At 37.0% G+C, this 27,434-nt stretch overlaps 1 protein-coding gene across 13 annotated transcripts in view; it reads right to left on the bottom strand.

Moving 5' to 3' along the window:
* Nucleotides 1–27,434, bottom strand: part of robo2 (roundabout, axon guidance receptor, homolog 2 (Drosophila)) — a 415,989-nt gene that overhangs the window by 30,719 nt on the left and 357,836 nt on the right. For 9 of the 13 annotated variants that reach the window (XM_058745019.1, XM_058745027.1, XM_058745024.1 and 6 more), the window contains 11 exons: nucleotides 25,071–25,276; nucleotides 23,857–23,938; nucleotides 23,153–23,318; nucleotides 22,598–22,764; nucleotides 21,918–22,039; nucleotides 18,981–19,212; nucleotides 10,747–10,871; nucleotides 9,545–9,716; nucleotides 7,830–8,012; nucleotides 6,455–6,481; nucleotides 2,428–2,470 (listed from right to left, as the gene is read on the bottom strand). In XM_058745019.1, the coding sequence (XP_058601002.1) occupies nucleotides 2,428–2,470; nucleotides 6,455–6,481; nucleotides 7,830–8,012; nucleotides 9,545–9,716; nucleotides 10,747–10,871; nucleotides 18,981–19,212; nucleotides 21,918–22,039; nucleotides 22,598–22,764; nucleotides 23,153–23,318; nucleotides 23,857–23,938; nucleotides 25,071–25,276 (1,525 nt within the window). The remainder of the gene's footprint in view (nucleotides 1–2,427; nucleotides 2,471–6,454; nucleotides 6,482–7,829; nucleotides 8,013–9,544; nucleotides 9,717–10,746; nucleotides 10,872–18,980; nucleotides 19,213–21,917; nucleotides 22,040–22,597; nucleotides 22,765–23,152; nucleotides 23,319–23,856; nucleotides 23,939–25,070; nucleotides 25,277–27,434) is intronic. The other 4 variants (XM_058745021.1, XM_058745025.1, XM_058745022.1 and 1 more) reach the window with 1 other exon arrangement.

The raw sequence follows: 27,434 nt of genomic DNA, 5'->3' as shown, positions 1-27,434 counted from the left end.
ATAAAAGCAATAAAACATGCAAGAATGTACTTTTTTTTTTACGATATTGAAAATATTATAAAAGGCATCCTTAATGCATTCATAATTCAACAAATATATGATATGATATGATATATAATACAATATGTTTAAATGGAGAAGAATAAGGCATTGTGAATAGCTTTATAATGCATTTTATACACAGACCTCATCCTGTTTCCAATAATGTCTGTCTTAATTCAGATCTACAGAGGTAAGTGCTTATCTCTGATCTCTAGGGTGTTATACAGCTAAAGACAAGGTATCACTATTAAAAAAAAAAATACAACTGGACATCCTCTTTGATTAGATAGGAGACCCATGGGATCTGAAATAGAATCTTCAAATCAATCAGCAGAACTTGACTTCTTGCAGCGGGAATCAGGTGACACTGCTGCGGCTTTAATTCCAGCTACTTAAACACCTTCAATCTATTGATACAGCGGCAGAGACAATGAGAAGAGGTGTGGGTGTGTGGAATTAATACAGAAAACTGGATTTGGTGTGTCAGATGTGATAAAAGACACATGGACACTAAAAAGACAGACCTTCTACTCCTGTCCAGCTGGTAACTGTGTCATTCAAACGAACCCTTACTCTCCTTTCCACCCCCTAAAAAAACCGAGGCCCGCCAAAAGATTCCGGAAGGGTTAGTCTAGCTTCTCCCTGGGGTAATTATTTTTACATTATTACACATGCTCGTATTCCAGCCGCCCAGCTGAGGTGACAGGCAAATTTATCACTGCGGGGGTCCGTACAGGCAGCGGGGACGAAGGGGGGCTGACAAATGATAAAATAAAACCCCTCTCTGCTTAAATTGTTCCTGCTAATTCTTTTTGGGGGGTGAGATTTATGAGCGGCTAGCCGTCCGTGAAGGGAGATGTGCGGAGATTTGTGTGTGTACGTACAGTATGTGTGTGTGTGTGGTGTGTGTTTGACAGGATGCAGGGTACACAAACAGGCAGATCTCATATTTTCATCCATCAGTCACACGGTGATATCAAAGCGAGCTTGATGTATAAATGCACACTTGCTGTGGGTGCATGCTGTAGCTTGAGCTGTTGATAAAACTGGGTGCTCATGGGTAACAATGCATACAAGAATGCACAAAAAAAAAAAAAAAAAATTCGGTAACACTTTAGAATAGGGAACATTTATTCACTATTAACTACAAATTCGCTGCTTATTAATAGTTAGTAAGGTAGTTGTTAAGTTTAGGTATTGGGTAGGATTAGGGATGTAGTATAAGGTCATGTAGAATAAGGCATTAATATGTGCTTAATTACTACTAATAAATGGCAAATAGTCTAGTGATATGCATGCTAATAAGCAACTAGTTAAGATACCCTAAAATAAAGTGTTACCAAAAATTCATCTATAATCTGAATGTTATTAAATCAAAATATTACAATTAATATAATTATATGAATATATACAAGGTTTTATTAATACAATAATAATAATATTAATTTATTAATTTATTATATAGTAATAATTTTATTATTATTATTATTATTATTATTATTAGGTTCTTAAAGTTTAATATTATAGAGGATATATGGGATTTCATGAAAGTCTCAGTGATGTAGATATATAAGTTTGTTATTTGGATGTAACATTTATTTCAGTTTTTAAATGAAATCAAAATATCATATATTATGTTAACTTAAAATAATTCTATAAATACAATTATATTATATTATAATATATATAAAAATTTTATATGATTTATATTTATCAATTTTAATGCATATATACAGTATATATATGTATTGTATTTATATAAGTATTTTAAGTTAACATAATATATCATATTTTGATTTAATTTTAAAATACAATGTATAATATTGTAATATATAACCAAATGATATACTATAAAATATATAATATTGTCTTCATCACTGATACAGATCCCCTTGGGGTCACTGAACACTCACAAAGTGGCGAGAATTAACAATATGAAAATCGAAAGAACCTGTTTTAATATTTATGCAAAGAATTGTTCCGCACTGATGGACTCTACTGTGACTTTTAGCGGGTTAATTAAGCTGTTGACCCATTAAAATCGGTTGTGTGTCACAAGAACCCTCACTGAAACCTATAGGAACAACCTTTCAATAACTCCCGTCCACAGCGTCTCTTAAGATGAATTTCTAATAGTGCAGCAATGGCGTGAACCCTTAAAAGCGGAGTACGGGCTGGAAGACGACTGCCTTGTAGAGGATAATGGTTTTGATGACCTTCCAGGGGATGATGGACAGAATATGAATGAGGTTTGGAATTGAGTGGCTGGTCTTTGAAGGTTAAAGGCAGGTGATTGGCACAAAGATAATAACTAGCACTGTTTTGTGGCATGCCGATGAAAAACAAGGGGAAACGAGAGGAGAGAGCGGATGACAGGAATCTTACCTCCCGTTGCTCATCAAGCCTCCATCAACACGCTGGAACGTCACTGGGGTCAGAAAGAGGGTAGAAAACAAAGAGAGAGAGAGAAAGAAAGAGAAAGAGACTGAGTCATCATAGCAAAATCAATCTCTTATGCATCATTCTCACCATGACTTACGTTATTTAAACATTATTCCAAATTAAACAGCTGGAACTAATTAAGAAATGAAGAAGTCTCCATATATATGTGTCATTGAAATCATTCACGAGTGACTAAATTGTTTAGAGTGTGCTGTAAATGAACATACAGAATTACATTATGAAATCAAAGCATCTTTGTCATTTTATCTCCATAACTTCCTATTTTCTCTGGGTTTTGCCTCAATATTCTTGCCAAAAGAAAGCGATTTACACAAAAAGTGTGCAAAAAGAAAGATGGATTACTGATGAAAGGGAGACTTATTCAGGTGTCCATATTTGAAAACACTTTCGTCCAAAGCTTTTGTCCATTTAGTGAAAGTCAATGGGGTGTAAAACTATACTGAACCCCATTGGCCTTTTTGTATGAAAAAACACTGATGCAGTTTTTTTTTCTTTTGTGTTCCACAGAATAAAAATAAATAAAACGCATACAGATTTGGAATGAAATGAAGGTGAGTTAATGGATAAAGAAATGTTCCCTTTAAGAATGTCCAAGCATGCACACTTATTTAACAAATATCACATAAACTAATCCAGAGTGACTCTGGTCCGTTTACACACCCTGCAGAGAATCTGAATTAGATCAGTGACATTTTCTCTCCACTGTTAACAATCCATCATCTCTTCTATCAAACAGACAGTCCAAACATTAAACTCGATGAATGCTACCCTGCGTCCGTCTCTCCTCTGGGCCTGCTGTTTGCTGGGTTTATTTGCATTCACTGCTAATTCCAGAATCTGGCATTTCAGTAAATTGAGAACAAACACTGAAGGTATTTTCTGTCCCCAAGGGACTCGTTTTATGTGACGCTATGTGTGTGTGCGGGTCTGTTAAGTGCCTATCTACAATAGGACACATTGCTGGCGCTTTGATGTGGCCCGTAGACTGGCGCTGGTCTCAGCTTTAGGCTGAGCTCCAGATAAGCACTCTCTCCAATATGAAAACTGATTACTCCTCTTTAATAAGCATTTACTGCGGCATGACAAAATCGCCGTATAAAAATTCCATCAAATCCTTCCTTCCCATCCAAGCACAACTTGATTTAGCCTTGCGGCGATGACAGGTTTAAAGGAGGAAAGTGGGTGTTTGTGTGAACAGGTGTATTCGCTTTTACACCCAACTGCCGATTAAACATATAAAAAAACAACAACAACAAAACAAAACAAAATGCTTTGATGCAAACATCCCATCGTAGCAGAATCGGCTGTCTTTCTTTGTTCTATAAACCCTGTAACGTTGGCATGATTTGCAGTGAACCGTGATAATGAGAAGAAGACAATTTGGCTCCAGGAAACAAGAATAAACCAACGATTTTCACTCAGTGCAAGAAGCTGCCCTCGCTAGCATGGGCCGCTGCCTTCGCAAGCGTCACGCATATGGGGTCTGGCATGCCGGTAATGCGTCTGAACACCACACTTATCTGCTCGGCACATGGGACCAAGAAACCAAGAAAGATGTGGGCCCCTGGGAGCCGGCAACCTTGAAGCCCACTCAAGCAGTGGTGAGGAGAGACCACTGGAGTGCATTAAAACGAAGTCGAGGGATATCGAGGCCATACGACTCGGACAGCTGACTGTTATGCTCTTATCTTGGGGAAAAGTGGAGTGCGGCGGTGTCCGCTTTTGCAGGGAGACTGATTTCATCAGTAATGAAGTTTGGAGCGAAACCCTCCTACAAGATAAAAGCACACCTCAATCCACACACAATCCCCGAGAGACGTGGAGGGAACCTGGGCTTGCCGAGTGATTTTTTTTTTCTTTTTTGTGTTATCAATTCACAGTGTGATTGTGGCCGACCGTGTGACTGGATCAGGTCATCACTGGTTAACCTTTGGTAGGCCTGCGAATCTTCTATATATCATGTAACTTGCGGACAAACCAACCATTGAATTACAAACATTTCTCTGCTATTGTGAACAAAGTGGAAAATCAATGGCAGCGTGACCGTATTTCAGAATGGGATGATATTTGATGGACAGAAAATCATGAGACTGGTGGCAATATGGCTGTGTTCGGAATGGTAAACTATTCTTACCATTTTCTACAGTATATAGTATAAATACTATATTTACTAAAAGGTACAACAATGCGAGCTTCACTAGGTACAATGTCCCTCAATGCAATGCATCCAATCATCTAATATCAACCGTTCTCTTTTTTGCTAACAAATCGAAGCCAAATGTTAAGACAATTTGTGCAAAAAATAAATTAAATATAAAAAAAGAAATTTTACTTTAAGATAATATAAGACATTAATATATATATCCTAACAACATGTAAATATAAATTGTTTTATTTATTTTTGCATTATTATTTATTTATGATCATATATGTGACCCTGGAGCACAAAACCAGTCATAAGGGTCAATTTATTATTTTTTTTTTAATTGAGATGTATACATCATCTGAAAGCTGAATAAATAAGCTTTCCATTGATGTATGGTTTGTTAGGACAATATTTGTCCGAGATACAACTATTTGAAAATCTGGAATCTGAGGGTGCAAAAAAACAATTAATATTGAGAAAATCGCCTTAAAAAGTTGTGCAAATGAAGTCCTTAGCAATGCATATTACTAATCAAAAAAATAAGTTTTAATATATTTACAGTAGGAAATTTACAAAATATCTCCATGGAACATGATCTTCACTTAATATCCTAATGATTTTTGGCATTAAAAAAAAAATCTATAATTTTGACCCATACAATGTATTGTTGGCTATTGCTACAAATATATCTGAGCGACTTATGACTGGTTTTGTGCTCCAGGGTCACATATAATAATAATTTAGCATACTACTTATATTTGAAATGCATTCTGTCCATTATCATTAATTAACCCAAAATAAAATGAATTAAACCTAAATAATAATATAAAAAAATAAATTAAAAAAAAAGATAATAAAAATGACAGAAGCTAAAATCAATTACTAAAAATTTTAGAAAGACTATAACAGAATATAAATAATTAGAAACAGTATGCAGTATGTACTTAATAGTATTCAGTAAGGTAGTATTCAATTCGGATCAAATCCAATTTTTTTAAACCCAGATCTGTGTCCATAATTTCTATACTGGTTAAAACAGAACATCTAGAAGTGTATATAACAGGAGGGAAAGGAGAAAACCTTCAGAAAACATGTCGACAACCTCGTATGGAGGGAACAATTGATTCTCACATGTAAGTTTGTTCAAGCGGTTAATAACAAAGACAAGAATGAATCAAAGAGCGGATAACTCAGGTAGAGAAGAAAAACAATTCACAACACCTGCACAAACAAAAAGAGAGAACAGGAGAATAAAAGGAATATGAAGATGAGATGGAAAACCACATGAAAAGATCAGCACAGGTGACCACCACTGAAAAAATGGACAAAGAAACACAAATGGAGAACTGCAGGATCTAGCAGCCCACAGATCTTCCACCTGACTCTGTTAGCATTCATAAAGACATGTAAAAATTGTGTTTATTCGCAGTCAACAAATCAATGTTTGCTACTTGCACTTCAGTTTGACCTTGAATGTTATCCTGTATCTTTAAATAATGAAATAAATGATATTACAAATGTATAATATAAAGATCAATGAAATTATATGTTTATATATTTATATTACTTTTTAGAAAAATAAAATAAAATGCACAATTCTGTCTAGATATGACCATAATTTGTGTTTGAGACCCTTAGAGCCAGATTTACTCCCTATATTGTGCTGACAAAGTCAGGTGGGCATCATCTGAAGACCTGCAAGGTTCAGTCATGGGAAGGGATACTTGATTGTATAAAGAAAAGTAAGATAAATGCAGGAAGTAGGGATGGGGGTTTCGAAAAGACGGGACAAATGAACAGTACCTGCAGGGGTGAAGGTGAACGACTGAACTGCAAAAACAAGAAGACAGAGAAGAGTGTGTGTTAAAAAGCCTGCAGTGCTCAGTCGGGCTTTGGAAGGTTTGTGTGTTTCTGTGCGTGTGCATGATTATTCGCATGCATACTGGAGTGTGTTCAAAGGTTTGCGTTATGCCATCAGAGTTAAGACCGCAAGACAGCAGCCAAAGGAATGAGACAGTCTAACACAGAAGACACACAAACACAATAAAATAAAGTGTAAAAAACAAACAAAAACAAAACAAGAGTGTGTGTTTCAGTGGCGGCTGGTGCTTTTAAATAGTAGGGAAGCACAGATATCACTTATCAATGGCAAAAGGTGCACTTTATTTATTTTTTTATATCTGAAATGTTGCTTCTTAGCACAAATGAAGAGTGAAAGTACTTATAAAATAATAAATAATCTTCTTATCACACTGGAGTACTGACTTTGCTCACACAAGGAACAACCTCCCAACAATTATTTTATTTTTTCTTGTGCTTTTTGGGGATTTCCCCCCTGCTTTGTTACACTTGTGGAGTTACTGATCAAAAATGACTGGCCTCCAAAAAATTGCATAAAAATTTCCCATTATGCTATATCATTACCAAATATTGGATTCAATCTTTTTAGAAAGTTGTTTTAATTATTCGATTAAAAAGGCCTCATTGATATTAGCTTATACGCCACAGATTTTGCGTGAATACTGCCAAAATGATCCTCAAATAATGCTTTTTTTTCACTTAAAAACTGAGGTGCATAAGCTTAGATCAATGAAGCTTAAAAACAGTCAGTTCCAAAAAGAAATACAAAACCTGTCCTAATTGAAAGAAAACGTGTTGTTATTGAAAACTGCATCCAAGATTTGGTGATAATACAGCATAACGAGAGATTTACAATCCCATTTCTAAAAGGGGAACACACTAAATTATGTAAAGAGTTTTCAACACAGCACAAGGGTTCATCAATTTTTCAATTATTGGCCATTTGCAGCAAAGTCCTGTCCATTTACGAGCTGGAACAAATCATCATATAGAGAAAGCTGGGACAAAAACACATTGATTGAAAGCCGAATATGTCCCATTCAAAAGCTTTAAAAATACAAATAAGGACACAAAACGGTACTTTAGAGCCTTATATCCAATGAACATCACTCTTTGCTTCATTAAAATAAATAGCACATAAATAGCACTGGAATCTTCCATAGATTCCCAGTAAAGCATGGGCATCATGGTTTCATTTGCTGAAATATAACAGTATTTGTATTATTTGTGCTACACATGCATTTAGGGGATTTTGTGCTTCTCGTGGCATCTGAAAACATTCTCCACTGTGTGTAGCTCAAGTGGAACTGGTCTCTACCTGCATAATTGCTGAGACCCTTTCTCTTCTTTCTCCTCCAGTAGAGCCAGATGCTGAAGCCCATCAGAATGACCCAGCAGGCCCCTCCGATGCCCGCGATGAAGGCCGGCTGCTTCACCACGTCCGTGATCTGCTCCGTGATGCTGTTGTTCCTGCTCATGATCACATCCCGGAAGTCTTTACCTACATGGACACACACACGCAAGAAAAACGCTATTTAGTAAACTGAAAATTGTGGGTGAGTTTCCAAATTAGTTTAATAGCACGAGAAAAACACTTGTGCTCCAGTAAACATCAGCACAGAATTTAATCAACTCAACTAGAGCGTTAAAAGCGCATCACCTTGATCTTTAGCATTACTTCAGTGAACAGCACAAAAAAAACACAAAATAATACAAAACCGTTTTATAGCACATTTAATTTCCTTAATGTGATATTATTTCAGCTTTCATCAGAAGTAATGTAAGACTTTTATTATCTTTTAAGATTTGAATGGATGGAATCACGTTAGACTATAAATATTATTGGTTAATACTACTTAACCCTGCCCATATGTCCCACTTCAGCAAAAACATAAAATAAAAAAGTCAATAACTAACACGAAATGTTATATAAATAACACAAAACGGCATTTACTGCACATTTCATTTCCTTAATGTGATATTATTTCAATATTAATCAGTAATAATGTAAGATGGGACATCTTTTATTATCCTTTAGGATTTGATTGGATGGAATCATGTTAGACTTAAGATTATTGGTTAATATTACTTAACTCCGCCCACATTCCCACCTCAACAAAACATATATAACAAAAAAATAAACGAAATAACACAAAACCGCATTTACAACACATTTAATTTCCTTAATGTGACACTATTTCAATATTTGGCAAAAATAATGTAAGGTGAGACTTGTTTTTCATCCTTTAAAATTGGATTGAATGGAATCATAACTCTGCCTACATGTCCCACCTTAGCAAAAATACAAAATAAAAAAATTACTGAATAACACAAAATGCTGTATAAAAAAAAAACACAAAACAGTATTTACAGTACATATTATTATTCTTTTGGATTTGATTGGATGGAATCATGTTAGACTATAAAGATTATTGGTTAAGATCACTTAACCCTGCCCACATGTCCCACCTCAGCACCCCCCCAAAAAAACCCTCAGTTCAGAGGCAGAAAAAGCTGATAAAATGTTATAAAAACAAACGTTTTTTTCCTTTTGAAGTGATGAGCACATGAATTATTTACAATAACCTAGGAATATTTATTGGAGCCAAAAAATATTTATTTTGATTTTTTATGTTGTCTTGTAGCTAAATCAGACAGTTTTACTTCAAAAGCTGGTAGGACACACACATACACACAAACTGCAGTCTTGATAAATAGTCTATCAGCCCCTGGCTGTGCGTGAAGATGGATAGTGAGCTTGACATTTGGGAATAAGGGCATGTCACTGGCCAAATCATCACTTATGGGTCAAACCAGTCACAACCTGCTACAACTCACATAACTCACACTGTAAACACCCAAAGACGTGGAAAAAAATCTGCGGCCCTGACCATGAGATTTAATTTTGATTCTGGTGACCCCGCTCAAAACCATCCAATGAATTGTAAGCTTTAAGATATTTCTGACCATCATAGATAAAGAGTAAATGCAGTGTGACAGTAAAGGTTATCGAAGCCAAAAGATGTCCCTTACCAATAATGATGGTTTGTGGTTCGCTTTTCACCCCCACCCCAACGCTGGTGCTGGCGGCCACCTCCACTCGGTACTGGACCCCCGCCTGGAGACCCCCCACCACCACTGAGCGGATGGCTGCATCCACTGTCTTATTTACATGGAAACGGGTCTCATTCCCTAAACACCAGATCTGAGAGAGAGAGAGAGAGAGAGAGAGAGAGAGAAAATAGCAAATTGTCTGTAAAAAGTCATTTTTAATGATTGGGCCTCATTAACGAAAACTATTTTTGTGTAAATTACTCGTAAAAGCATTTTTATGTAAATTGTTGCATTCAATTTAGTACAGCTATTTATGTATGAAGGGATTTACAGACAATTTATAGAGAAATTTGTTCTGCTTGTGTTTCATAAATGAGGCCCACTTTGAACAAAAGTAAATAACGTAAACAGTCATCTAGTGTGCGCTTCTATCCAAAATGACTTAGCGTACACTTAATTATTTATTGAGTTCAGCCCCTTGAAACAACCTCAAATGTACTACATGCTTAGGAAAAATGGAAAATATAATATAATTATAATATAATATAATATAATTTTTCTGAGAATTGAGAGTGCAAGTTTATTTGGATTTTCCCCCTATAAATATTACAGTAATTAAGTAATAAATAATAATTGCTCAGAAAATTAAAATCCTCCTTTTAAAATAATCAGGAAAAATATAATATAATATAATATAATATAATATAATATAATATAATATAATATAATATAATATAATATAATATAATATAATATAATATAATATAATATAATCAGAATTAAGAGTGCAAGTCTATTGGCTGCATTTAGCCACATTAGTATTAAGCATTAGTATTACACATACTGTACATATTACAGTAATTAAGTAATAAATAATAATTGCAATGATATTTAACATTTTTTGATCTAATCTAATCTAATAGACTCTCAGAATTGAGAGTGCAAGTTTATTTGAATTTTTCCTTGGTACTGTAAATATTACCACAATTAAGTAATAAATAATAATTCCACAGAAAATTTTAATCTTCCTCTTTAAAATAATCAGAAATAAAATAAAATAAAATATTTCTTAACAGAATTAAGAGTGCAAGTCTATTGGGACATTTATTGCTGCATTTAGCCACATTAGATCAAGCCGCACATGTTTGTTGGTGTTTCTGATGGAGTCACATGGCATTTACCTTATATTCCTGGATGATGCCGTTCTGATGTTCTGCAGGAGGAGGGTCCCAGGAGATACTGATGGATGTGCTGTTCTGACTGCCCACTGTGAGGACCGTCACCTGCTGAGGAGGAGCACTGGGCGCTGGGATACAGGGAGAGAGAAACAAAAACAGAGTTTTACTTCCATGCACAGCTTCCGTGATGTTATTCTACACTATTGACATTCCGGACTTTCCAGAAAAGATTTGAGGCTACAGCTGCCTCTGATTGTTTGGCAAGGATTTACTCAACACTCAACACTCATGCCATGACACTCTCTCATTCTGTTTCCTCTGAAAGAGTCTGTTGTAAGTCACAGCATTAGCATTAAGCAGTCGATGTGTGTGCTGAGCTTTAAGACGTAAGACAGGTGGCCACGGGTGCACAAGTTCATTAGATGGGGATTTTCCTCAGCCTGACACTCCTTCACATTTCACTATGATTTCATATCCTGCCTCTGAAAGGAGGGATTTACTGAAAAAATACATTAACTGAGAGACAATGAGATGGTGAGCCATCCAAACAACTCGGCTTTCTTAGCAAATCGCTCTGACAGGCATGTAGGTCGCTCAGCTCGGCGAGGAAAGCGAAGAACGGAGATGTGTTTTTGTATAGAGTAAAGAATGGAGCGCTGGGTAAACATATTGACATGGATACATCGATTGAAGGAGGCCAGTTGCGAATCCAAGACGCTGTTTTGTCCTTGGCTGAAAACAGAGTCTGTAACGTACAAGTCGAGACCCCGGATCTCTGTTTTATTAACCCCATCAGAGCCACTCTGACAGAGACAAGGGAAGGGAATGAAATAAATAATAGAGGTCTGTAGTGGAAAATAACATTTTTATAAAAATGTTTTTCTCATTTCTGTGGCAACCTGAGGTGCGGCGACACAGCGGAATACTGACAGCTCAATTACGGTAAACTCTGCTCGCTCGCTCTCTTTCGCTTCTCTGCACTCTGACCCCCGTGTAAATGGCACATATCCCAAAGCTACACTCATCCCTCACATGGGGCGGCCCATTTTAACCCCAAAACACCTGACGGGACAAACGGCAGCTCGCTTCATCAAACATCTGCAGCTGAACGGAAAATAACACTGCAGTCGGCCGCTGAATGAAATGAAATGTTGAGGTGACTAAATTGCTACCATAACAATACAGCCAAAGTCATTCAAATGTTTTTTTTTTTTTTCGTCTTAGAATTTAGAGTGCAATTTGATTGGGATTTTTAACTTAATACTGTAAATATTATAGTAATTGAGTGATAATAATTTAAGTATATAAGCTGGACCACAAAACCAGTCATATGTCAATTTTTCGAAATTGAGATTTCTACATCATCTGAAAGCTGAATAAATAAGTTTCCATTGATGTATGGTTCGTTAGGATAGGACAATATTTGGCCGAGATACAACAATTTGAAAATCTGGAATCTGAGGGTGCAAAAAAATCTAAATACTGAGAAAATCACCTTTAAAGTTGTCTAAATGAATTTCTTAGCAATGCATATTACTAATCAAAAATTACGTTTTGATATACTTACAGTAGGAAATTCACTAAATATCTTCATGGAACATGATCTTTACTTAATATCCTAATGATTTTTGGCATGAAATAAAAATGCATAATTTTGACCAATACAATGTATTTTTGGCTATTGCTAAAAATATACCCCAGCGACTTAAGACTGGTTTTGTGGTCCAGGCCAGGGTCACATATAATAAAGAAAATATACAATTTTTCAATGTTGAAAAATTATTATAATATAAACACATATACATTATATATATATATATATATATATATATATATATATATATATATATATAAATATAATAAAATATAATATTTTCAGAATGAAGAGAGCAAGTTGATATGGATTTTGCCTTAATACTGTAAATATTTAAGTAATTAAGTAAAAATGGTACAATACACAATATAATATAACATAATATAATATATGTATTTTTTCTTAGAATTAAGAGTGCAATTGGATTTTACCATAACACTGTAGAAAAAAATATATATATACATATGTATATTAATATAAAATAAATAAAATGTATATCCTTATTACTGTAAACATTTCAGTAATTAAGTAATAATTGTACTGAAAATTCCAAATTTCTTCTTTATTACTAAAAAAAAAACTTAATTAGTACTTTTCTTCTTTAATACTGAAAATATAATATAATATAATTTCTCAAAATTAAGAGTATAAGAAGATTTACATTTTCCTTAACACTGTAAATTGTACAGTAATTGATTTTGACAGCAATAATTTTCACAGAATATTATATATCTCAGAATATTCAGATTTTTCTTCTTTAATACTGAAAAATATAATATAATATAATTTCTCAAAATTAAGAGTATAAGATGATTTACATTTTTCCTTAACACTGTAAATTGAACAGTAATTGATTTTAACAGCAATCATTTTCACAGAATATTACATTTTCTCAGAATATTCAGATTTTTCTTCTTTAATACTGAAAAATAAAATCAGCGTAACTCAGCACGCTGCAGGTGACAAAACCCCTCCTATAACAATGCAGCCAATGTCATTCAAAGTTAATGCCGCAAATCATTTAGGAGCTTATCATTATGCACATTTGAGCCAAACAATACATATTTCTCATTCGGGAAGCGATGGCGCAGGCGATGCTAATAGCGCCATTAGCGGTGTGATGTATAGCCAGCGAGGATGTGACCTCTGTTTCACTGCCGTTACAGTAGCCTGCAGGGAAAGCTGATGAAAAAACACTCTGTGATGTTAAACCAAGCTAATATTGAGACCCCAGGCGAGTGACAGGGCTTTAGCTTACAGAATGTGAAGAAATGCTACATTGCTTTAACATGCCACTAATCAATGTGTGATAATGAGCCTCGGGAAAAAAACTCCCATTGAGAAGCTGATTATTAACCATAAAATGGATTAAGAACACAGAGGAGTTTCTAGGGCCTGTTTCACCTTTTAAACCTCTATCTTCAAAAAATACTAATACTGCAGCTAATAGTACAGGACGTTTTCAAAGAAAGAGCTAAAGCTAGTCTTGCATAGCTATGGTTAAATCCTAAAGACTAAGCCATGTATATAAATATATAATTTAACTATATATATATATATATATATATATATATATATATATATATATATATATATATATATATATATATATATATATATATATATATATATATATATATATATATATGTGTGTGTGTATATGTATGTATGTATGCATGTATATGTACAAACACACACACGTATATATATATATATATATATATACACATACATACAGATTTTTGTATATATATTGTATATATTTTGTTTTAGTTTCATATATAAGTAAGATATTATGTTGACATATATGGTTGCAACATAATACTTTATAAAAATCATCAAAATATGTACAAATTTTACTATGGGGATTTTATATGTATCTATATGGTATAAAACTTCATCTTCCAAGAGAATGTACATATGTGAAAATTATATAATGCCTTATGGGTAATATATATGGCAATATCACTCTTGATATAGAGCAATATATGTGTCACGGGGGTCTGTGCGGCCATAACTGTGACAGTTTGCCCCCCTCCCGGAAGGCGCGACCCAGCGCCGTAGAAGGGGAAGGAGACGGAGGGATGTCGGAGGGTTGGTACGAATGGGCAAGAGGAGGTTCAGGAGGTGGCCGGATGACCGGGAGGAGGACGTTCCGCAGTGTCCCGGGTGGTGACGGAGGAAGGAGCCAGGGAGAGAACAGAGAGACCCAGGGTGGATCAGACGGAGGGAGGAGCCAGGACGGAGACAGGAGGGACTTGGAGCAGGAGGAGCCTGGTAGGACCCAGGCCACAGCCATGATGACGGCCCATGGTGGAGCCGACGGAGGGAGGAGCCATGGAGGAGGAATGGCCGCCGACTCCAGGGGGCCGACCGACGGCGGCAGAGCAGCCGGAGCCGGAGCCGGAGCCGGAGCGGGCGGGCGGGCGGGCGGGCGGGCGGGCGGAGCGGGCGGGCGGAGAGCAGATGAGTCCGGGTGAAGCCGAGGATCCGAGGGCCAAGGTGGAGCCGAGGGCTCTGGCGACCGAGGCGGAGATCCGGAGGTACGCGGCGGAGCCGGAGCGACTGAGGACCAAGGTGGAGCTGGAGGGAGGGAGGAGCCCAACGGAGCCGGTGGTGTGGAGCAACGAGGCACAGCCGGAGGAGTGGAGTCCTGAGGCAATGGCGGGATGACGACCGACCAAGGCGGAGCCGGAGGGACGAAGGAGCCCGGTGGAGCTGGTGGGCCGATGGGCGACGGTGGAGATGAGGGAGCTAGGAGCTGAGGTGGAGCCACTGGGTCGGAGGGCCGAGGTGGAGTCCACGACTCAGAGGCTGGAGGCGAAGACGAGGGATCCCCCAGCCACGACGCCGATGGAGACAGGCAGACCTGCGGCGATCCCACCGCACAGATGGTGGGCTGAGGGTGAGCAGAGGGGCTGCCAGGATGCAGCGGTGGAGGGGCTGAAGTAGCCAGGATGATAGGAGGAGGCAGGAGAGGGAGGGTGGGTGGGAAATCCAGGTAGGTAGGCAATTCAGGGTAGTTAGAGATTTCAGATGAAGGCGTGAGCATGGAAGGCATGTCTGCATGAGTTTCCCAATCTATTAAGTTCCCAGAGTCCTGCGACTGCTCACCCTCAGCGGCAGTGCAGTGCGCGGGGCTTTCTTCTGCACCCTCACGCTCCACTGTAGCTTCCGCTGTCGCGTGCGATGTAGCCGGCTCTCGCACCTGATCGGACTGTCGATGAGGCTCTGGCTCCGGGGCAATCTCCGGCTCAGTCGCTCCTCCTTGCGATGGCTCGCGGGTTGCTATGGGCTCTGGCTCTCCGTCCGCGGTGGGCTTGGGCTGACGCTCTGCGGCTCGGGGTGATGGTGGGCTGGGCTCTGGGTCAGGAGTGGGACTGGTGTCATCGTCCTCGTAGTCCAAGGTCAGTGGGGATCCACAGGACACCAGCACCCACTCCACAAAGGTGGCAAAATCTCCCCGAGGACCATCTCCGGACAACACTCGTCGTTCAGACTCGTCCAGTAGAACGTGCAGAGGCAGTAGTCCGGGTAGTGGGTATAGTTGGCGATTTCCACGAATAGTCTTGTATGGTCCTCGAGGGAAAGGCTCCTCTGCTCCAGCATGAGGAGGAGGCAGGCAGGGTCATTCATGACAAAACGGAAAATAAAAACTGGCAAAAACGAAAAACAAAACGAGGGGAAACACGCAGCTATGCTTTACTTTCGTTTTGGGTCGGTTATTCTGTCACGGGGGTCTGTGCGGCCATAACTGTGACAATATGTCATATATTACATTTACGTATGGGTAATAACCTTTTTGGACGACAGCAGTTGCTAATACCAATAAACAATAATCAAAATGATAATACAAATATAAATATTTAATTATGTATTATGATCATGTATTACATACATTTTTGATAAAAATAAATAATTAGTTTTTAATTTACAATTTAAAATTGTAAATTAATTTTAAATAAAAATATAAAAATAATACAAGTAAAATAAATAATTCATATACATATCATATAAATATAATTAATATAATTTTAAATTGTAAATTAATTTTATATAAATATATTAAAAATAATGCAAGTAAAATGAATAATTAAGTAAGGTTACACTTTATTTTAAGGTGTCCTTGTTACAGTGTACAGTGGGGTTAGGGTTAAGATTAGAGGATTCATTTATTGTTATTATAATAGTAAGTACATGTAATGTGTAACAAGGACACATTAAAATAAAGTGTAAATAAATAAATAAATAAATTTACAATTAAAAATAAGTGAATTTTACAATATTTACAATTTATCACAGTTTTATTTTGGTAACAAAAATTACAGCAACTATGTTAAGTTGGAGGAGGCTATGGTTGGTAAGCATGTTCAGTTTTAATGAGATAATTCCCTGCAAAAATCGTCACTTCAGCAGAAGGTCTAAATGAAAACGAAAACACTTTTACTTTTCGGAAATGACAAAGTGAGAGAGAAATGAAAAGCAGAAAAGAAATGGAGGCGGTGAGCTCCAGAGAGAAGCTATAATTGTCTAATCAGACAATGGCCAATAAATCATCCTCTTCTGTGACTCTGACAAACCTTCTCAACTACCACACAGTGGAAAACAAGAAACAAAAGGGGGCTATCGCGGCTGTGGGCCCCCGTGACTCTCTTCTGCCAGGGGACCCGATGTTTTGTCTTGCTCTGGTAATGGCGATGACATGCAGGTGTAGGGTGTGAAGGCAGTGCAGCGGGGCTTCAGGAGACAGAGCTGGTGTGTGTGGAGGAGATACGGCTCTCCGCGGACACTCTGGGTAACAAATGAGCCTGTCATTGCGCTCAGACTTTAATCAGCAAACCTTCTGTGCTCGTGTGAGTGTGTGTGAATTTATGTTTCCAGAGTTCCATATGCCGTTTAAACCATTCTCAAAAATGCATTTTTTCCCCAAGATTTATGTCTAGTAGCAGCCATCGCTCACACCTGGGAGAACATCTCAAAGCATTTTGGTGAATCCTGGACGCTGGTCAACATTAAGTAACAACCCGCCTGTCTCAGCCACAATAACCCAAGACGATATGTCTTGGGATCCATATTGGCAGGATCCAAAACTTAAAACTAACCAAGCACCAAACTGAGTGCAAAATGTATTGTGAAATACATAAATAAATAATGTTATATTTTAATCCTACAATTAAAAATAGTAAAATTAATTTTACACAATACCATTTAAAAAAAAATAAAAAAAAATTATTTATTTTAATTAACAATAAAGATAAACATAAATATAAAGTTATAAATATAAATTTCTACATAAAGAATTAAATAATTGCACAAGTGTTTTTTATCTTGATTAATTTTCTATATGCATAAAGTTCATTTTGAAAAGTAGATTAAGCCTGGTGGTTGTCTAATGGAAATAGAGAAAACAGAAATTATTTTAATAATTATATCACTTATTATTTATTAAATGTAATTATATAAGCATAATGCATATATATATAATATTTTTATTGTAGGATTTATTTTTAGTTGTAATTAAATGTAATCCTTTATTATGTAACATATAGTAATTATATCATTTAAATTTTAAAAATATTTTTAAGTAAAATGTTTTATATATATATATATATATATATATATATATATATATAAAACATTTTACTTAAAAATATTTAAAAAAATGTAAATGATATAATTACTATATGTTATATAATAAAGGATTACATTAATTACAACTAAAAATAAATAAAAACACATAATACTATATATAGTATAAATATAAAGTATTATATTTTCTAGATCTTATTTATTTATTTATTTCCTCTTGGTCAATTTTCTCTATGCAGAAAGGTAATTTTGAATGCTAGGTAAGGACTGGTGATTGTCTAAAGTAAAATACAGGAACCAATGAGTTGGTATAAACCTGGCTCTGTGGCTGACGTAGTCTTTTTTAGTCAGTTGGGAGTGACGGGTACGAGTACAAGGAAAGAATTCAGTGAAACTCATGCTTATTTTAGTGTCCTGTCAGCCATACACACACACAACCCCCAACAAAGAAAAGGTCAATTCCTTTGCCAAAACGATAGTGTCTTTCCTCCGAGTCCCATCAGGGATAGAGACAAGCTTACTGCAGTGCTGTGGAAAGCAGGCCAGTATTGCTTACTACGGTATTTGTTACGAAGGTGGCCTAAGGGTGGATTATGTATCACTGGCCCAAATTGCTGTGGACTTAGAGCAAGCTGGAAAGAATCAACAAGAGATCCAACCTTTGGGCTTATATCTGCATTTGTGTCTCTTAGTATCCGTGACCTGTATGTTTCAGAAGCATAAGACATCAACAAATCAATTATAAAACTCTGTGACTTGAAAGTCAACATGAAACGGCATTCACAAACCCATTTTACTTCCATAATGTGCTCCAAAACAGAACACTCTAAGTCAATTAAGAATAAAGAAAAAGTTATTTTATGAATGCATTTTGGAAAAACTGAATTACCTACAAATTAGCCCAAAACAAATTAGCTAAAAGCTACTTTCCCTATCCATATGAATTATTTTAATTAAAGGTTACACAGATAAATGATGTATTATGAAAGTAAATTCATGTTGACTTCAAACATCACAGATCTCCTGTATCATTTCAAAGAATCAAACGTTGTACCTTCCTCTGTTGTCCTTGCCGTTCGGGACTCGCTGTCCATGCCCTGGAACTCGTTGAAGTACGGACGGACTTTGATCTCATAGACGATGCCTTTCTTCAGAGCCGAGAGCACCATGCTCCTCTCAGAGGGGACCTTCACATCCTGACTCTGCCACGCTCCTGGGGAGGACAGCCCTGACATCTGCCTGTACAAAACCCTGTAGCCCTGGATGAACTGAGACTGCCGGTCAACCTGAGGGGGAAAGATGTTTCAAAGTTTAAAAAAGTGCAATAGAGTGAGAAAAGTAATTGAAAAAGGAGAAACTCTAGCTTTGGGTGCATGAGATGGTTGGTGTCCCATTAGGTGTCATAACCAGTTTATCCAGTAATGCTTTCTTGGTCAAACAAAGTAAACAGAAATGCTGATTGATGAGCTTCTATACATATGTTGGTCCACTAGCAGCAACCAGCTTGGACCATCATGGAAATGTCTGAAATTCCAAGGAATTTATCTTCTTTTTCATTTGAACTAGTATTTACATATAACAACATGTTCAGCCAATCAAATCCCTTTGATAAAAAATGCTCTATATGAGCCATGCATATGTACGACCTTGATAAACTGTAAATAAAACATCAATCATGCAAGATGTAACCTCCTCAAACAAGCATGCTGTGAAAAAAGCTCAGCTGTGAAGAAATAAACACATACGTACAAGTATACACATACGTGCTCATAAAAATCAACAAAGAACGTGTCAACATAAAGATCGAAGAAGAAACGCAATATCAAATCAACAAAAAGGTAAACAAGACTCGCTGAAAGCCTCGTTCTTTTTTTAGTTTGGCGAAGAAAAGTTGTATTTACAGAGAGAAGGAGTCTGCATAACTCACATTAATGTCTTCCTAACAGCACAGTCTGGCTTTCGGAGTGAGATATTAAACATCTGCTTTTCCTCCCTACACATGGAGTAAATCAGCCCAATGGGCATCCTTCCTACGCTTTTTAACTTTCATTAATTGAATGATTCAGGGTCGTAAAAGCTTTCTTGACACCACCTACGTTTACCGCGAGTGCTGCTGTATTCAGGGGCCGTGTAGGCTGGTGATTTATGGATTATTCATACAAGAAAAATACCTCTGAAACAGTCTATCCCCCATTTACAGTAAGCCCAACAGACAGACGCTTATATTTGTCTCTGTAATGATTGTTTATGGCAATCATTAATATACCACAGGAGAGTGCTTACAAACTAATGTGTCAAACCCAAAGCTTTAAAATCTCATTTTAATGCAATTCAACAAACAATAAACACTTTTAGAGTGTTTATATCAATGCTGGAAGACTGCAGTGGGAAATAGAAACAACAACCAAGATGAGTAACAGAGTTAACTTTTGAACTGATGCACTTGTTTGGATATCAAATAGTATAAATACTGTATATCACGGGGTGAGAACCAGAAAGGCGTAAGTGACATTTCACCAACTTTACAGGAGATCCCAAACAAAAATTGTACCACAGTTTGATTGTGACTGACTTTGTGTACTAATTTCAATTGTTTATAAAACAAATTTGTACACTCATGGATGACCGTACTTTTGCAAGTAGAAAGAGCTTTCATTTGATATAGATATCTCCATTTCACCAAAAATGTCACTTACGCCCGTCTGGTTCTCACCCCTCGATATGTAAGAGATAATCAACGGCTAGCCGTGCAATTTAAGGATTTTTAATGCACGACGTGGAGGCAAAGAACCACCCGTTCATTTAAAATCCTTTAATGCACGGCTAGCCGTTGATTATCCCACTTATTCCATGGTCATTCGCCAAGTTATAGACAAGTTAAAACTAGTAATGGTCTTTGCATCACAATATTTGACCGAACGGGTAAAAATGACAGTTATTTTTGTCAGTTAAGGCACGTCAGCGCTAGCATTCTGCCCGCTTCAAATCAGACACAGAGATGAAATAGTGCGGTAAGATCACATTTATTTGAATGAATTATGGCATGCATTTCAATTAATTATTGATCTGGAGAGAGAGAGAGAGAGAGAGAGAGGGGAACTGCTGGAACAGTACTGTGAGGAATGGGCTCTGACAGACAACCTGGACAAAACCAGAGTCATGGTGTTCCAGAAGAAGAAGGGCTTTAGTCTGGCTGTGAATGCTTTGAATGAGAGGGCCTGGAGGGCATTTTATGCCATGAAATCACGGTTTGGCCAATTAAAATGACCAATTAAAACATGGATCAAATTATATCACGCAATCATTAAACCAATTCTACTGTACGGGTGTGAAACTTGGGGACCAGTATTAAAGTTTGAAAATTAGGATAAAAGTTTAATAGAAAGAATACAATTGGAATTTGTAAAAAAAACATTCTAAGGGTAAACAGAGGTACTTCTAACAATGCCTGCAGGGCTGAACTGGGCTTATACCCTTACACATTGAAATTAAAAAAAGAGCTGTTCAATTCTGGCTTCACCTGAGTCAATCTGACACTGAATCTATTCAATATAAAGCCCTTCTTGCCAATGAAACCCCCACAGTCAGTGTCTCATCCTCTAAATACACTCGTCCTTTAACTAATGAATGAAACTCAAGCTGAGTCTAACTCCAACCACAACCCCAACCCCAACATTCATAAAGAAATTGACAAAAATCTGAAGTATAATTATGATGAAAAATTTAAAAACTAATTTGATCTCCAAACCAAACTCTAGTGTAATTCGGAGGAATATAATGTAGCGATCTAGTATCTTGGCTATTTTATTAATGAACTTCGCTGGGAAGCGTTGACAACAAGTTTATTATGCGTGTGCGCAGCACGATCTGCGTTATGTTAATATGTCAATATTCTGTCCAATCTCAGCTCATAATTTACAGACTACAATATCACTCCAAACACAGTTAACATGCTAAATCTTTAGCTTTGTCCAATCACAGAGCGCCTTACCGTCCATGTGACCTGTATGGTGGTGGGGCTGAGGACCACAGGGTTGTGTAGCCGCACAATAACCTCACCCAACTCCTTCTGCACATGTCTGTGATCCACTCCCTGAGCTGGAGGACTTATATCTGTGAAGAGAAAGACAGAGGCCAATGCCATTACCTCTTATAGTGAGCCGACAATGCTAAATTACTGGCTGGTACAACATAATCCCTTAAATACAATTTAATCCCCTAAAAGAGCAATGAGGAGTCATTTTCACTGACTCCAGCCGCAGACAGCACAGCTTCAACCAAACCTGTGAGGTTACATCCGCCCAAGGTCTCAGAATCAGTCACCCCTAATGAACATACGGAGGACTCCGTGGCACCTTAATCGAATCTTTTTCCAGTCGAAGTTGGTCCTTTTTTTCTCCTCGTAATGATCATTAAGGTACCAGCCAGGGCACTAACTCAATTATACACTCCAAAAGTAGATGATGTTTGTTATACTCCATCTCTGGAACTAATGAGCATATGGGACCGTTAGACCATGTGGTATCTAGACTAGATCTCGTCCTCTGTGAGCAACAGCTAGGATTAAATTGGAAGTCGTTGACATGGGCACCATTCGTATGGGTTTCTTACAAAAAGAAACTCTATACACAAATATATACACAATTATAGATTCTAATCTCTCTCAAATACCTTGAGTGCGGACGGGTTCGGACATGGGGCTCGGGTCGCTCAGGCCTTGGACGTTGACTGCTCGTACCATGAACAGGTAGATGGTGTTGGGGCGAAGACCCTTAATGGTGTACTGGGTGGTCTTGACATGATCGGCCACAGTCTGCCAGCTGTTGCTCACCGATTGGCTGCAAGCAAATGGGGCAGAGTGATGTCAGAGTTTGAAATGTCTTAATACACTTTAGTTAGAGTCGATGCCAGAGACAGTCCATACAAAATGTTGCACCAGCTTGAAGTTGTAGGTCTCAGCCCACATTTTTTGAGCTTTTGTACATTAGAAATATGCATAAAGACGTATTTTCAATGTTTTGTCATCTGAACGTATAATATATTGAACAGACTGGACTTCATCTCAAACCCTCATTGGTGTCAAATGAAAAATAGCATCTACTTTAACTAAACTTTGGTCTAACTGAGTACTTGACAAGAAAAAATAATAAAATACAATTCAATCTAAAACAACTTTAGAAAAGGAACTTAATGGCTAAATGAACTAAACTACTACAAAATTCATACCTGAAAGCCTCTATAACATATGAAGAGATGGCTGACGCTCCAGGAAGGCCAGGCTGCCAGGACAAAGACACGCTGTTTTTAGTGACGTCGGTGACCTGAGGTTTGGAAGGAGGACCGGGGAGCTCGTTCTCATCTCGGTCTTTAACTACAACAAGACTTCCAGACTCTGAAGAGAGGACAGACATAAGAACATTGAGAAGTTCTGGAATTGTTTCTGGATGAATAACGTTACTCAAAATTACTTCTTATTTATGGTTCCATGAAGAAACTTTAACATCTATGGAACCTTCTCATTGCACAAAAGGTTCTTCAAAATGGAAAAAAGATTCTTCAGAAGGTTCTTGTGTAAACCGTTCACTAAAAAGTTATTTGGGGATCCCAAAATATTTATTCTATGGCATTGCTACAAAAACACAATTTTTGTAACTTTTTGAACATGAAGGTTCTTTATTGGGATCCATGTTTCCACGAAGAACCTTTAACATCCATGGAAACATTTCATAGCACAAAACTTTTTTTTTTTTTACACTGGGCAAAGGTTCTTCAGATTATTAAAATATTCTATACACTAGGAAAACAAAAAATATGTTCACTAAAAGGTTCTTTGGGGACCTCAAAATGGTTCTTCTATGGCATTCCTGCAAACCCCCCCTTTTGAAACCTTTATTTTTAAGAGTATCTTTTGTGAAGTTGCACATAAGTACCTTTGACTTCCAAGAAAGCACTCCACGATGTTTCCCCACTAGAACTTGCTGCCACACAAGTATAGATACCAGAATCAGAGAGCTGAAAAACAGAAAAAAACATGCATTGATCTTCATATCTTCAAGCACTGTGAATTCACTAAACGGCTAATCAATTCGACTCATGGTAAGTCCAAGCTTTCGATCCGAGAAATGTAACCTTGAGCACGTCCAGTTCAGCTAAAGCGCTGACACTAATATGGTAGATATATTCTATTTTCCGCACCCTTCAGCCAGCTTTTATCCTTGCTGGCAAATTTTCAAACCCACCCACTAACCGCAACAAGAGTTAGGCTAATTCATTTAAAGGGGTAGTCGCTGAAACCCTCTGGACTGTTGACAGCTGGCGCATGTTCCCCCCTCTCTACCTTTCTGGGACGATCTCCCCGTTGTTTGTTGCCTTTCATCAGGGTGCCTCGCCTCCATTTATTAGATAAAATGTCAGAGGTGGGCAGCACTGTCAGGCATAATGGCTATTCCATCCCGAGCTGACGGGGAGGGCTTGGGGACTTTAAATTCAATATGGCCCAAAAAGTGTGTTTGTTTGTGTGCGTGTGTGCAAATGTGTGTGCAGCTGGAGCCCGTCCAGGCTTCTGTAAATGATTCTTGGGAGAGCTGTCGTATCCCTAAGTGATAGTATCAAACAATTTACCAAAATCAATATTTCCCATTCATCCCCGTAATGCAATATGATTCCCTCTGCCCGTCTCTGTTATGTCTTACCGATATCTGATTGAATTCTGCTAAGCTTATACATCACACTTAGATGAAGACGTTTCTGACAGCTGGTAGTCACACAAACGCACACATATGGCCTTAGAAACACACAATGACAGATACACATCTGGGCATTCATATTAGGGATATATTGGTGGTTATATCAGTGTTGGCTAATATAAAAACTGGTCCAATTTGGTCGATACTGAAAGTTGATAACGTTCTTTTTTTTCCAAAAAAAAAAAAAAAAAAAAAAAGGTGAAACAGGATACCCTTTTTCTATGTCAAACTTGTCAAATTTCTATGTCAAACACACAAACAAAGTTTTTTAAATTATTTATTTATTTTTATAAAATTTTCTATTTGGGTGCATCCCAAATTCATTACAAAAAGGAAAAAAAAAAGAAAAAGAAAAAGAAAATTAAAATAAATGAATGAATAAAAGTGTTTAGGCTCACCCGCAAACCCTTGATCTGCAGGCTGCCAAGGTCCTGCAGGGACATGCGAGCATCTTTGCCCAGCAGACTGACCCCATCCTTCAGCCAGCTGATGGTTGGGACCGGTTCTCCAGATGCATGGCATCTCAGAAGAGCCACACTGTCTACACCCAGAGTCTGGTTAGCTGGACCCTGCCGGATGATGGGGGGAGGACGATCGGTCAACACTAAACAAGAGAGAGAGGAAAGAACAAGAATTTTACCAACATGTAGTTCCTACTGTTTTAGAAAGGAGGCATCCCAATTTGTATAAATAAAATAAAATTCTTAAGGTATTACTCTTAAGGTATTATTATTATTATTATTATTATTATATATCTTTTTAAATGTACCTTTATTTTTATTTATTTATTTATTTATTTTTTGGTCAAATGATCACTTTTTTTTTTGTGTTGTTAAAAAACATAAACATATGACAGACAAATAAACAAATATATACTATATATCATTAAAAGTATAAAAGTATATAATTAAAACTATTTGTTATATTGTTAAAATATGAATAAATAAAACGTATATACAATAAAATAATAAACAAATAAGGAATTATACATGTAATAAAATGTAAAATAAAATACAATAATAAAATAAAATAAATCAAAAGGATAAAAAATAAAATAAAATAAAATATGAATTACCTTATTTTTGTAAAATGTACACATTGTTACTAGATTTACTTTAACATTTCTGAAGGTATTGATTATTTTTTTATAAATGTACCTTTTTTATTTTATAATTTTTTAAAGCATGCATCTAACAATTTTTTTGTGGTTGATGCTTAAAAACATTAAAAGAAAAATTGAGTGTCATCATCAAGCTAAATTCATTACCTTGAAGATAAATACTGCATTTCACCTTCATAATATATACAGGTGCTGGTCATATAAGTAGAATATCATCAAAAAGTTGATTTATTTCACTAATTCCATTCAAAAAGTGAAACTTGTATATTATATTCATTCATTACACACAGACTGATATATTTCAAATGTTTATTTCTTTTAATTTTGATGATTAGAGCTTACAGCTCATGAAAGTCAAACCTCAGTATCTCAAAATATTAGAATATTTACATTTGAGTTTGAATAAATGACCATCCATACAGTATAAATTCTGGGTATCTCTTGTTCTTTGAAACCACAATAATGGGGAATACTGCTGACTTGGCAGTGATCCAGAAGACGAACATTGACACCCTCCACAAAGAGGGTAAGTCACAGAAGGTCATTACTGAAAGGTGTGGCTGTTTACAGTTATATGACCAGCACCTGTATGTATATATATATATATATATATATATATACCTGTATAACTTTAGTTTCAGCTTCACATTTATCAACTTTTTTCAACTAAAAGAATCAAAAGAGAACTGTCACACACAAGAGATTGTGTGAAATATTAGTGAATACACACTATGAAAAGTATACCACCACCTTTAAGTGTACTTTGATTTGAAACACCCCTCTATTTTCTGTTATATTATTTATTGGATGGCATACAAACAGGGCAAGAGACAGCAAAGAGGAGAAAGGAAATAATTAGGAAGACAGAGTGAGGAAGACACAGCACAGGCCAGATCTGAAACATTTCCTGTGTGAGTGCAGTGACTCAACCTGTCTGGAGTCTGGAGCTAATAACTAGGCCTTGGCTCCTACTGAAATGGAAATGTTGAAGATTGTTAGCAATTAGCATGCTTGTCCATCTAAACTAATATATTCTCCGCAGATTATGACATCATGACACTAACAGGCCTTCTTACATCATTTGTTGCTTTAGCACAGGAAAGCGAACATGTTCGTCATTAAAAGTGTCTGGAAAAATTACGATTGCGGCCGTGTCCCGTGTGGCACAGGAAGCAGGATGAAGCCATGATTGCCTTATTCCTGGACGTATCGGGGTTATATGCACATTTTGTGGTCGCACCACAGGGCAGCGTCTACCCCCCAAGCATTCTGGGAAAAACTGGGAGAAACGCTGAGTCTTGGTTTCTAGCTCACTGATGTGGCAGCGAGGTGGTTTTGTAGCTTCCAGTTTGTGCCTGAGATCCTTCATTTAGGAACCAGACTCTGAGTAAAATTTCATGCATTACTATATATCCGACTATCAGAGGCAGTGTGGTCGCTTAAATATCTCATGCTGGTTAAGAGAACGTCCCCTCGTAAACTGCTTCTCCAAACACAAACCCACCATCCTAGAGCGCACAGATTGTTTCATTTTTTTTGCAACGTTTATAATGATGGGTGTTCATGAACAGATTTACATCCATTTTCATCTCATTGTGTAGACACTTTTTTACTGCTTACAGTAGAGGGAAATCTGTGGAAA

This window comes from Onychostoma macrolepis, chromosome 15 (assembly GCF_012432095.1).
Source record: "Onychostoma macrolepis isolate SWU-2019 chromosome 15, ASM1243209v1, whole genome shotgun sequence".
Classification (NCBI taxonomy): domain Eukaryota; kingdom Metazoa; phylum Chordata; class Actinopteri; order Cypriniformes; family Cyprinidae; genus Onychostoma; species Onychostoma macrolepis.
The sequence above is the reverse complement of the archived record's forward strand: the minus strand, read 5'-3'. Positions and strand labels throughout refer to the sequence as shown.